General features: G+C 41.3%; 1 protein-coding gene across 3 annotated transcripts in view; it reads left to right on the top strand.

The window, feature by feature from the left end:
- LOC124116470 (tensin-4-like) overlaps positions 1 to 13,972 on the top strand; it is a 181,005-nt gene that overhangs the window by 100,020 nt on the left and 67,013 nt on the right. For 2 of the 3 annotated variants that reach the window (XM_046477812.2, XM_046477814.2), the window contains exons 5-8: positions 6,150 to 6,298; positions 7,053 to 7,257; positions 8,249 to 8,272; positions 12,705 to 13,142. In XM_046477812.2, the coding sequence (XP_046333768.2) occupies positions 6,150 to 6,298; positions 7,053 to 7,257; positions 8,249 to 8,272; positions 12,705 to 13,142 (816 nt within the window). The remainder of the gene's footprint in view (positions 1 to 6,149; positions 6,299 to 7,052; positions 7,258 to 8,248; positions 8,273 to 12,704; positions 13,143 to 13,972) is intronic. The other variant, XM_046477813.2, reaches the window with a different exon arrangement.

Below are 13,972 nucleotides of genomic sequence, written 5' to 3'. Positions count from 1 at the left end.
TCAGTTCTTAGTCTATATGTAGCAGTGTCTGCTCTGGCTTAAAGTTTCTTGGGGTCAGTTGGACCCCTTCAGCATAAAATTAGGGGTCCCAAACAAAAATGGAGGGGTCCAATTTGTAGCATCATAATATAACATAAACAACAGAATACAGTGGTTGTGAAAAATCAGACATCTTTTCGCAACTGCAAAATATCAACAAACAGGCAAAGTGAGAGAAAGGTTCACATCAGGACACATCCTGCTCTCATGACCAAGAGGTTTACATTAAGGGACAAACAATTTCTTAAAATGGAAATTTGATACGAATGAATATTTTAACACAAAACTATCCATGTTAATATCTAACTTTGTAAATGAAAAGGCAGTACACGGGTGATCAGCCATTGGTAAGGGGTCATAAGGGCAGACATTTGTTAATGTTTATATCTAGATCTTCCAATGATTTGAAGTTTATGGATTCAGTCAAGTTCAATGGCTGTTCTGATGCTACTGTACTGAGTAGTGAGTTCATGTCGTAACTGTGACAATGATCAATGAGTCATAACATAATTGGGATATCAAACAGTTTTTTTAAGTAAGAGTATGTTCAGGATCCAGCATTTCCTTCATAAATCTAGTCAACAATGAACATGTTTCAGGTGCTATAAATGTTAAAACATGTCATTTACACTAATAACGGTTCTGTCAAAATGTGTTTTGCAATTCTTAATATAACCCACAAGAGATTGAATTATAATCAGCTTGATAAGTCTGTTGTAGAATAACTAAATATTCAGAGTCCGCTAAATAAAAACAATGCTTACATTCAAGTGTCCGCATTTATTCTTTATCATATACAGTATGGCGGTATCGATAAATCTCGAAATCCACACAAACTGTCCACTGTTTACTTATGCAAATCTAAGCACGATATATTTCATTGCATGATTGAATACAGGACTCGTTGCGGTATGTCACGGCTACTTGTACACACGTTAACTTCTTTATGATAGTTTCTGGGATGTTTTTGAAGTGGAATTACCCCTACTTCCATTCGAAATTGATACGAAAAAGAACCCATTTGTTTAAACGAAGTCCCTTGATCAAACCTCGGTCGTATGTAAAATACAAAACAGGACGTGATGTAAACCATATAACCCACACAGGAACCTTGTTTACCAAACTCGGTAAAGAAAATCAGCATCGATCAATCCAATGAACAAAAAATATTTGAATCACATATTTAATAAGGTTATAAGCGTGCCCCATTTCAATCTACTGCGATAACATAGCGTACCATCCTACACGGTCGCTCGATTTCGCGGGTCACTGTTACCACGTTCTGAAGTATACCCTTCATGTGCCGGGCTATTTTTAGTTTGACACAAGGTCGGGAAATTTTCGACCAATCAAGCTAAATGAATTACGACTATATCCGACCTGCTTAATATGCGGCACCTGATTGGCTGAAGCAAAGCTACGGACCATACCAAACATTAATACATGCAAAACCGAAAATAGATATAGGTCAAGAAACCGGTTTGGGTATTTGTCATAAACAGGGAGAGAATAATGAAACTGGTTTGGTTTAGCAAACGGAAGTGTTAATCAACATGCTTCCCGGTCTTGTTTGGCAACAAATACCTTTACGCAAAGACGTACGTCTTTGATTTACGATAACAGTGTCAATTCGATATGAAATTAATAACGCCCCAGTCACTGCGTCCACGAGACCCACACATGTTACGCAGGTGCGTTCAAACTCATTTTTGTGCGTCCAAGACGCAAAAACGCGCTCTTCAGCCAACACTGATGTAGTATATCGCGACCTCACAAACTGACGATCAAGTATCCATGACATTGGAGGTGTCGTTGATTCATTATAACCCCACTTAACAGGAAGTGTATGCAAAGTAGGGTGTGCAATATTTGTATCATTTTTAATCAAATATATTAAATTTTATAACTTAATTCAGGGGAGAGAATTTATGGATGTCAACTTCTTTATTATGAGGAACACAAAGTTTCGGGGTACATGCTTACTCCTTTATCAGGTAACGTTGTGTTCCTCATAATAAAGACATCCATTAATTCTCTTCCTTATGTGTATCGGGGCGGGTAGCCTAGTGGTCAAAGTGTTCGCTTGTCATGCCGAAGACCCGGGTTCGATTCCCGACAGGGGTACAATGTGTGAAGCCCATTTCCGGTGTCCCCCGCCGTGATATTGCTGAAATATTGCTAAAAGCGGCGTAAAACCATACTCACTCACTCACTCACCTTATGTGTATCACTTCTAAATGCCTTTCAAAGACCTAACTTAATTCAAGTTTTTTATTTTAGATTATATTTGTTTTTGACCTTTGCCTTTTACTAAATCTTACCAAGGTATATGTTTAATAAACTGGCAAGATTGATAAATGGGAAAGAAAATCCCTTCCTGCAATTGTATTCATGTAACTGTTGGGAACATGCGTGTGATTGGAGTGTTTTAATATTTTAAAAATGTACCTCAGGAGTGGACAAAGTTCATAATAACTGAGCATTATCTGGGAGAAGTTTTTGATGCCATTATTGGATAAACGTAAGGAGTGGTCAGGTATGTTCCTACTTTCACAACAAAATGCATGTTGTTTAGGCTATAGCATTCTCCATTTTCTCCATGAGCCTTTGTATGGCGACATGATGGTCGATAAGAAAATTTGAAGGAAAAAGAATTTGAACTGATTTTATTCAAACAGGAATGTCACCTGTGTGTTGATGATCATGTGGCTTGTAATACTGACGTTGGTCTACATTGTTGTCAGGTGAGATAGTTGAGTGTTGCATATGCACATCTGAGATAACGAGGTGCTAGGTGTCAGGTAAATCCCAGGTGTAAGTAGGTGTGAGATTGCTGATATGTACCTGGAATGTTGATTGTTCCTGGTTCTTGGTGCTGTGTTGGTGCACACGGTTGTGCCGGAACTGAGGGGGAAGGTAGTACCCGTTGTGGGTGGATGTGTGTGGACATGGGGATAGCCTCTGCACATCCAGGGGGCTCCGGTGGCCCAGTCGTCTAAGCGCCGCAATACCCTCTGCAGTCGCATCCGCTGGACACGCCAGAAACCTATGATAGTGGTTAAGAATCCCGGTTCAGCCCCGATTATGTTTCTAGGCTTGTCAGCACCATGCCCGTCCTCATGGGTTTCACTGAGGTGGTAAACGTCTGAGACCTGCATCACTTCTGGCTTTCCTCCCACATTAAGCTGACACAATGTGATATAACTGGAATACTGATAAAAGCGGCGTTAAACCTAACTCACTCACTCACTCACACTGCACATCCAAACAGGGTTCAAAAGTAATTTCCGACCATAATTCATTAGGAGCTGGTCACGTGACCCCTTTTGGAAACCATACCATGTGTGTCATCCAAGATTTATGGAGGAACAACTTCTTTATTACAATTAGGAGTGACGATAACAGTGCTCAGAGCAGTGTTACAACCTACACCGAATCGCTCCTAATTGTAATAAAGAAGATGTTCCTCCATATATCATACCCTTACTTACTCCATACCATGTGTTATAGATATATGGAACGTTCTTTGAAATGTGCATTCAACGGTATCACTAAAATATATCAAAACCACCAACTTTATAGTCATTTGAATTTAAGAAAAGTATCCAGATTTGGGGGATTGTAAATCTGCAACCCCTAAAACTTCAAGACCAAATTTGTAAAAACAGTGTGGTATCCGCAGAAAGAGCTGACTCAATACAGACAAAGAAATGCTAGGAGGAAAACATGGGACAAAGAGTCAAAAAAAAAAGAAAAAAAGGAGTCCACTCACAAACATTTAGGCTGGCCAAAGTGTGCGCAGAACGCTTCCCCAAATACATTTTTGAGATCCCTTGGTATTACTCTGTGACTGCATACTAGAAACTAAATAATTTGACCTATTTCAAGGGACTCATCTGGGTACTTCCAATACGACCCTAAATCCAAAAACATTCGTTGTTACCCCCGGCTGTCCTGAGGATATAAGCATGCATGGATGTGTGCAGGGATGTGAGTGAATTGACTGCCTGTGCTCCAACAACCTATTGATTGAGTGAGTGAGTGAGTGAGTGAGTTGACCACCCATGTCCCCACAACCTTTTGAGTGAGTGAATGAGTTGACTACCCTTGTCCCCACAACCTATTGAGTGAGTGAATGAGTTGACTACCCATGTCCCCACAACCTATTGAGTGAGTGAATGAGTTGACTACCCATGCTCTAACGACCTATTGAGTAATCGAGTTGACTTCCATGATTTCCCCACAACCTATTGAGTGAGTGAATGAGTTGACTACCCATGTCCCCACAACCTATTGAGTGAGTGAATGAGTTGACTACCCATGTCCCCACAACCTATTGAGTGAGTGAATGAGTTGACTACCCATGCTCTAACGACCTATTGAGTAATCGAGTTGACTGCCATGATGTCCCCACAACCTATTGAGTGAGTGAATGAGTTGACTACCCATGTCCCCACAACCTATTGAGTGAGTGAGTGAGTTGACTACCCATGTCCCCACAATCTATTGAGTGAGTGAATGAGTTAATTACCCATGTCCCCACAACCTATTGAGTGAGTGAGTGAGTTGACTACCCATGTCCCCACAACCTATTGAGTGAATGAGTTGACTGCCCATGTCCCCACAACCTATTGAGTGAGTGAGTGAGTTGACTACCCATGTCCCCACAACCTATTGAGTGGATGAGTGAGTTGACCACCCATGGCCCCACAACCTATTGAGTGAGTGAATGAGTTGACTACCCATGCTCCAATGACCTATTGAGTGAGTGAGTTGACTACCCATGCTCTAACGACCTATTGAGTGAGTGAGTTGACTACCCATGCTCCAACGACCTATTGAATGAGTGAGTGAGTGAGTGAGTTACCCACAACCTATTAAGAAACATTAGCTTGGTAGTCCCATCTCATAGTTAGCTGCAATAAAAAGCCTGTATTTTTACTCGACCAACTTCAAAGCAAGATGTGCAGAAATCATTAAATATTTACTATCAGCAGTGGCTGCTGCTCTGATGAGCCCCTGTGTTCTGTCTCCTTCAGCCATATGTCAGACTGCCATCCCTCGACAGACATTCGAGAAATATGAATACTTTGTCAACATTAGGGTCGACTTCCATGTCCATTTGGAATGAGATATGATCATTTTGGCTGTGGTGATCAAGGGAGAGAACTCTCATTTATGAACCCTTACGATGGATTACATCTATAGATTATTTATAATAGTATTGCATTCATGTGGAAAATAACCCTGGAAGAACATGCAACGAAATTAGACTTCAGAAGAATGTTATGGAGTGCATGTTGAATGGAAGGGGGTTGTTGTCTGGCAGAAGTTAAGCTGGATCAAAAACTCCTTAGACTGCCAGATGTGAAGCCCATTTCTGGTGTCCCCTGTCGTGATATTGCTGGAATATTGCTAAGAGCGTGGTAAAACCACTCTCACTCACTCACTCACTCACTCACTCACTCACTCACTCACTCACTCACTCGCCCGCCCGCCCAAACACTCGCCCACCCACCCACCCACCCACTCGCTCGCCCGCCCGCCCAACCACTCGCCAACCCAAACACTCGCCCACCCACCCACCCACCCACCCACTCACTCACTCACTCGCTCGCTCGCTCGCTCGCCCGCCCGCCCAACCACTCGCCAACCCAAACACTCGCCCACCCACGCACGCACGCACTCACTCACTCACTCACTCACTCACTCACTCACTCACCTCACCTCACCTCACCTCACCTCACCTCACCTCACCTCACCTCACCTCACCTCACCTCACCTCACCTCACCTCACCTCACCTCACCTCACCTCACCTCACCTCACCCAGAAACCTGATTATCATCAGGGGCCGTGCTTTCAGGGTTTCTTCCCACATTGAGATGACATGCCGTGATATCACTAAAACTCACTTATTCACTGAAACAACTCAAGTACAGATCCTTCCAGCACAGTCGGGTGATGTTAGGTAGCCGAGTGGTTAAAGTGTTGGCTTATTGTACGGAAGAGACTGGTTTTGAGTCCCCTATTGGGTGTAATATGCCCCTACATCATCATGTTGAGGTATTAGTTCTGTGTCCCATTCAAATATCCGTTCTTTTCGTTTCAGGCCGAGGAGTTGAACACTATCATTGGAAATGCCTTTAAAATGGCCTATGCGCAGCAGCGTGAAAGACAGCCAACTTTCCACGAGCTTATAGAGCAGCAAGTTCTGGAGCAACAGGCCAAGTTCAGGGAGGTGCAGGAACAGGAGAAGAGGTGGGTGACTTTCAGGGTTTCCCTCAGTCAGTCAATCAGTGAGTAGCGAGACAGTGACCACATCAGTACATCTCTGAGAAAGTGAGGGGGACACTGGTGGCCCAGTCGTCTAAGGTGCCGCGATTCGCTGTGCAGAGTTGTGTCCTTTGGACACGCCAGAAACCTATGATTGTGGGTTTGAGTCGCGGCTTGCCCGGATTATGTTTCTAGGTTTGTCAACACCATACCCGTGCGCGTGGGTTTCACTGAAGTGGTAAACGTCTGAGACCTGCATCACTTTGGGCTTTCCTCCCACATTAAGCTGACACGCTGCGATATAACTGGAATACTGTTAAAAGCGATGTTAAACCCAACTCACTCACTCACTGAGAAAGTGAGTGAGTGTGTGAGAAAAGTGACCACATCAGTACATCTCTGAGAAGGTAAGAAGAGAGTCTCTCAGTGAGTAAGAAAGGAAGCGAGACCATGACATCTTATTAGAAAATTACCATCATTTCAGAGTGTGTGAGTGGCATCTAGAGCACCATTCTACAAAGCGATCTTAGCGCTAAGACCGTCGTTACTACCATACTTTAAGATAGGTGAGGTGAGGTGAAATGAGGTTTGAATGGGGCATTTGAAAATTGCTGAATTTGGCGTTAAACTACAAACATATTTGAATTTCGTACAGACAGATTCAATAAAGACAACATGAATGAGGTGGTGTTGCTAATAGTTACACTAAATGATGTGAGTTCTTTAAACTCTTTTACAGGGCTTTACAACAAAAGCTGAACGAAATAGCGACCCCTACTCCTTTCTCCGAGAAAGCCATTCAGAGGATGGAGATGAGACGACAGATCAGCGACGAGAGTTTGCAGCAGCAACAGCAGCAGCTACAACAGCAACAGCAGCAGCTACAACAACAACAGCAGGCCGAGCGAGAACGAGAGTACGTGGTCGGCAAGAACAAAGTCTGGGTAGGTGGAGTCAATGAATGCTTCAACATCTTCCTTGGAGTAGTTCCAACACTGAGCATGTTGAAATGTGGTACAGATTGAACATAGTAGCCACAGTCTTGCTGTTTATTCTGGGGCTTAATGTGTCCTGTCCAAAATATTAATTTAAGTCTGCGATTAGCCACTAGTCTTGTCTTGTAAAATTCAGGTCAGTATAGGAACATAAGCTTATAGACCATATGATAATACAGTAAACTACGGTTATAACAAACTCAAAAGGGACCCTAATTTTAGTTCGTTATTTAACCGTTGTCCGTTATAAGCATATACACAGCAATAACAAATCATATAAGCATGTTCGTTATAAACGTAGTTTACTGTACTAAAATTTTCGAAAAATGATGCTTAGAGCCAAGTTTGGCCAAGGAGACTCAAAGATTTTGGCACAGACTACTTTTATGAAAACAAAAACCCATTTTGCATAAACATGAAGGAATCGACTTGTAAATGAAATGTTTTCGGCTGAGTTTGGTATGGCCAGTCAGTCGTGTACCGCTGATAAAGCTGATGATGTGACATTCAAGTAAATGGTTACATCCTCTATAGAGATGTAACTTTGAACGGCTTGATTTCTCCCTTCTGTACATTTGTCCAAGAATCGATTCCTTCTTTCTCTCCCAGTGGCATGTCTTGCTGAGAATATTCCATCTGAGATACCTTGTTTGTTCTCTGGACCTTCTCCTGTACCATGTTTCTGGCAATATATTTACATTTCTTGCACCTGTTTACATGATCATATAATAACACCTAAAATATTTTTTTTCGAAATGTTGATTTTGTTCATGCACAAATTAATCCATATTTACATCACAAAACTATTTGAAATTCTGCATACACGTTTTGAAACATTTACAAACGACACAAAGTTCACGTGTTGTTTGCGCATGTGTTGTTTGGACGTCATGTGACCTTGTTTAGGCATGTGTCTGTCAAGGTTGAGTTTCTATTGCAGCTCTCATTACGCAGTCCTAAGAAGGTAGTATATGTCGACTCGTATTCCCTTCTCTTCCCGTATCGCATGACCTGCTTCTGTCATATACTTCATATCATACATAGAACATGCTTGATATCACTTGGGGTTATTACATGATCACATGACTGATATCTTCATGAATATATGATCATCAATGTATATGCATCACTTTATTTTGCTGTTCACGTCACTTTTCAGTTTTCACCATCCTCTCCAGAACTTTTTCTCATTAGATTAAATTTGGCCTGTCTGTTTTCCTGGTGTTGAAATATTTATCAGATTTAAAACATTTTGAGGTCAGTATTTACCATTATTGTTTGGGTATAGCCTGTAAGTTCTATTTGGGATCATGTAAATTGTCTGGTTTAAGTTAAATTTCTTGACTTTCAAACTCTGTTTATTTGGACAGAGTTATCTCCCTTTGACCCACTCTCTTCCTGAACTCCCCTGTGTTGTGATATGTGTTCTGGTTCATGTCTGTGTGTGCCCATGGTGTCTTTATGGTATGGTTTTCTGCTGGACCAGTTGACAGTGATAATATTTTATTAGCCAGATTCAGTTATGTTTATGTTAAGACTTAAATTCACCTAACTGACGAATCCAGTGGAGAATGCAATGCCATCAGAAATTTCTATATCTCAACCTTAATGGATTTATAGAAGGTTACCATTAGTATATGCAAACATGAATTCAAAACTAAATTCTGAGATGACTGGTTTGTCGTATTATCTTCTTCTCAGAGTTTGTGTGAAAGGTAGACACCATGAGTTATGCCCAGTACAGGCACACACCCTTTTTGAAAACCAGATGAAGTGTGTTGTAGACCATCAAAGAGAGAGGATTTTTTATATTTTGGAACCCTCCCTTTTCAAAATGCTGGATCCGCCCTTGCCAAGTATGTTGCTAATATCAGGCTTGGGATTTATACCTACATCATTAGAATTGAGAAAAAAATATCAGGACCTTTTTCATAGGGATGTCATCGTATATCGGGCATCTATGTGTTGGAAAATTTTGAATATGTCAATGCTGTATCGATATACATTTATGAAAAATGATACTAAATGAAAATTCACTGCTATGAAAGGGGCTGATCAGGTTTAAATGTTAGTTTACAGTCTTGAAATAGGCAGCCCTGGTGGCCCAGTCATCCATTAAACCACAATACACTGTTGCATTCCTTGGTGCACCAACATGTGTTCAAATCCAAGATTTGTCCTGATTCTGTGTCTAGGTTTGTCAGCACCAGACCCTTCTGTGAGGGGCATTTAGAGTGAGTGAGTGAGTGATTGAGTATGGTTTTACACCGCTTTAAGCAATATTCCAGCAATATCACGGCGGGGAACACCAGAAATGGGCTTCACACATTGTACCCATGTGGGGAATCCAACCCGGGTCTTCGGCGTGACGAGCGAACGCTTTAACCACTAGGCTACCCGACCGCCCGGGCGTTTAGAAGTTGGGAGTACTAAGTAAGGATAAGATATATGGATGAACAAATTCTTTATTACAATTAGGAGCGACGTTTTGAATACCGCTATCAAACAAGTGATAACATCCCTCTTAATTTTAATATAGAAGTTGTTCATCCATATATCTTATCCTTACTTAGTACCTTATCCATTCTAATGGGTTTCACTAAAGTGGTCGATGTCTGAGACCTGCATCACTTCCCACATCTAGCTGATGCTGTGATATAACTAAAAACTCTGAAGCAGGTTAAAGTTGGTTGGTTTGTTGTTTAACGCCGCACTCAGCAATATTGCAGCTATATGACGGCGGTCTGTAAATAATCGAGTCTGGACCAGACTATCCAGTGATTGATATCATGAGCATCGATCCACACAATTGAGATACAATGACATGCATGAACCAAGTCAGCGAGCTTGACCACCCGATCCCGTTAGTCGCCTTTTACGACAAGCATTGTCGCCTTTTACGGCAAGCATGGGTTGCTGAAGACCCATTCTACCCCGGATCTTCACGGGTCGCAGGTTAAAGTAATCTCTCTTACTCACTCACACCTATGACTGTCCAAACTGTTTAGTTCTAAGACTTTAGAATATCCTAATGCACACAGTATATCCTAAACTGTGCATATTAATATACCGTATTCGACGTAATAAGCGACCCGTTCTAATAAGCGCCCACAGCGATATTTGGTAATATATTGGCTAGTGAACAATCCCAGTTGGCACCCCTTCCTATTGATCATTGTACACAAGACTTATTTTTTCGCGTATAATACTCACTCGTGTGTTATATGCACCCTTAATCATGGGTAATTAAATTCGGAAAAAATATATCTGTCGTAGATAAACATTTCAGGCTGTCAGCATAAACCACGAAATTTATCTTTCAACTCTGTTTTTTTCACCAAATTAATATTCTCATAAGTGCCCCCTATTTCTAATTTTGAGAGCGCCCTGGGCGCTTATTACGTCGAATACGGTACTTGTAATTTTCAAATAAATGAATTAAAGGTATTCTCTTAGATGACTCACATTTTCTAGGAGAAATTAAGACAACATTTTCATAGTGTGTGATTAAAACATTCATTTTTGTGTGGCATAATGCTAATATTTGAAAAGCTTAATCTGTTAAAACATGACCCTGAACTCAGTTCCTGTAGAAGTCAGTGGCTCTGCTTACCTTGCAGTATTTGACATCATAGCTTTGCAGTACTAAACATACACTGTATCAAGTCCTCTTGTATCTGCAGTGGGTAAGGGACGCCCTACCATCTAAGACGTGTGAATGTGCTTGGCAGAGTTGCTTCCCTTAGGCGTGCCATGATGCGCTGTTTGTGGGTTCAAATCAAAGATTTGTATTTATGTTTTTATTAAAGTCAGCGCCATATTATGCACATGGGGTACACCAAAGTGGTACATGTCTTGGACCTGCATCACTTCGTGTTTTCCTCCCACATCAAGCGGACACGCGGTATAACTGAAATACTGTTCACAGCGGCAACCAACTCACTCATGATATAGGTGCAGAGTATAGAGGGCGGTGTGGTCTACAGCTTTGAGTATGACACTGTTTAATCCTGCAGCTTTTAGATAGACTGTTTTGTATTCGATTTAGTCTTCAGTGGCGATTCATTTGTGAGTGGTGTTCTGTTACAGTGTTTATGAGTTAATTTTGAAAATATATTTGACATGTAATTTTGGTGAAATGCTTTGTTTGTTTGAACAGATACACACAGTATCATAAAAAATAACAAAAACATGCCCACCTGCCCCTAGCCAATACACTAATGTGATGAAATAAAGTTTAGATTTACCCAAATAGACATGTCATTGCCAATAATGTCAGTTGTCGAAGATGGTAAGCAGCTGTTTTTGTTATACCTCAAATGTTCACACAGTAATCCATGCATAAATGTGTCACAGCTCACATGTGGCGTGAAATCTGTTGATTTCTTTCAGGACTTTCTTGCATCTTTGCTTAGAGTTCCTTCTCCAATATCAATCAATAATAGATCGATATTTAGTTAGCGATTATCGATATCTCTGGTCTATATCGATAGCCAGTTCTAGATATAAGCAGATAAGTCAGATATGATATATTCAGTGTTCCTGCAGTCTTTTGAAACTGCCAGTCCTGGTGGACTGACTGGCAACTCTAAAAATAACCAGTCCCCAAGAGACTTTCCCCCAAGAGAAAAATATACTTATATGAATATGGCCAATGTTTTCTTCAACAACAAAGATTGATAAGGTACTTTGTTTTCCGGTCCACAGGGACTGGCAGTCACATAAATTACCGGTCCAGGCTTATTTTACCGGAAAAAAATTGTAATTACCGTTAAACGGGAACACTGTGCATTGCGCTTCTTCCTATCGTGCATCAGGCCTTGTAGGTGGATATCACAGAAAGCCATGGCAGTACCAGTATGTAATGTGATGTGCAGCCCTCCATGCTGAATAGACGATCACCAAGCCCTGTCACCTGCATCCTTGATCACTGAATCACTGGCTCATGTGATGATGTCATCAGTAATTACATACAGACACTACATATTTGTGCATTTCATATACACGGGAGAAGAATAGCATGATTGGGAATCATTTAGGTTACTGTTTTGAGGTGTCTTTGAAAGTTTATTTAGAAACGAGATATTTTTGTGGACTGCTTTCTATTTATATATATGTAGGCCTGAAATATCATCTTGTTTTGTGGACAAATTCTGTAAAATTTGGAAAAGTGAATTTATATTTTGTGTTTCTTATTTTTTGAGAATATATACTATGTTTGTGTTTTTGTTTCAAAAGATATTTTGAAACATTTTATAGGAAATTAACGTCAAATGAACCTGCCTCCTGTCTCTTTGCAAACTGACCAAGAAATTCTTTGAAAAGAGACATGCATGATATTGGTTTCACATTACTTAAGATGAAATATTTGATACTTATATGTTATGTTTTCACAGGCCAAGCAAATCGTTGAGCGTGTTCGTCATCGGTCACCAGTCACTGACCCCTCGTCCCCAGTTCACAGACGCACAGAGTCTCCGCCCCCAACATCCAACTCCACCAATCAGATTGCAACACCGAGGTCAGCCTTACAACTGGCAGCATCTAAGCGCAACTCCACCCCTCCACAAGTGCCATCCCACAACTCCCCACATCACTCCCTCACGGTGGCAGCTATCCGAGAGTCGCTGGATAACTCGAATAATTCAAACAAATTCAAAGGTTCGCCAGTGACTGCCCTGAAGGATGAGATTGACCGGAGGTTCATGTGTAACGGCAGTTCCCCCACCCACAGCGACCGCCCCGTCAGCATGGTCACATCCAAGTCACAGTCTCATGTACAAGAAGTGCGCTTTCGACATTCAGTATCCGAGCAGTTTAGTCGGGAAGATCGGGTAAGTTGTCTGAATTCTGAATGCCTTTACACCCAAGAGGTGAAAGTTTCAATGATCTGAAAAGGAATACAATGATTAAAGTTAATCTGTGGGTGATGGTGTCGCCAAGTGTGTCAAGCTGTTGCTGGCTGTAGGGATGTTTCCCATTGCGGACGTCCTTCACTGGCCCTTCAGGATACGGTGAAACAAGGGCTGGGACGATACACCCACTGTGTGATCCGATAAATATCACAATACCTTGCTCACGATCCGATACATATCACAATACCTTGCTGACGATCCGATACATATCACAATACCTTGCTCACGATCCGATACATATCACAATACCTTGCTCACGATCCGATACATATCACAATACCTTGCTCACGATCCGATACATATCACAATACCTTGCTCACGATCCGATACATATCACAATACCTTGCTCACGATCCGATACATATCACAATACCTTGCTCACGATCCGATACATATCACAATACCTTGCTCACGATCCGATACATATCACAATACCTTGCTCACGATCCGATACATATCACAATACCTTGCTCACGATCCGATACATATCACAATACCTTGCTCACGATCCGATACATATCATGATACTTGTATGTGCTCTTATCAGTGATACGTAAGCCATCTTTTTCATAAACAGAAAGGCCAAATACCTGGCATGCTGACAATTTACAGTTGGCAGTGTCAAGTATGGCGCCATGGATGAAAACATATAAGTTTTCACTACTAATTAGTGCTCTGTGTTACAGTTATTCGAGAAAACGTTAAAGGTATGAATCAATATTTTTTACTTATTGTGCGACTGTGATCAG

This window comes from Haliotis rufescens, unplaced genomic scaffold (genome assembly GCF_023055435.1).
Source record: "Haliotis rufescens isolate VD_foot unplaced genomic scaffold, xgHalRufe1.0.p SCAF_42, whole genome shotgun sequence".
Classification (NCBI taxonomy): Eukaryota; Metazoa; Mollusca; class Gastropoda; order Lepetellida; family Haliotidae; genus Haliotis; species Haliotis rufescens.
The sequence above is the reverse complement of the archived record's forward strand: the minus strand, read 5'-3'. Positions and strand labels throughout refer to the sequence as shown.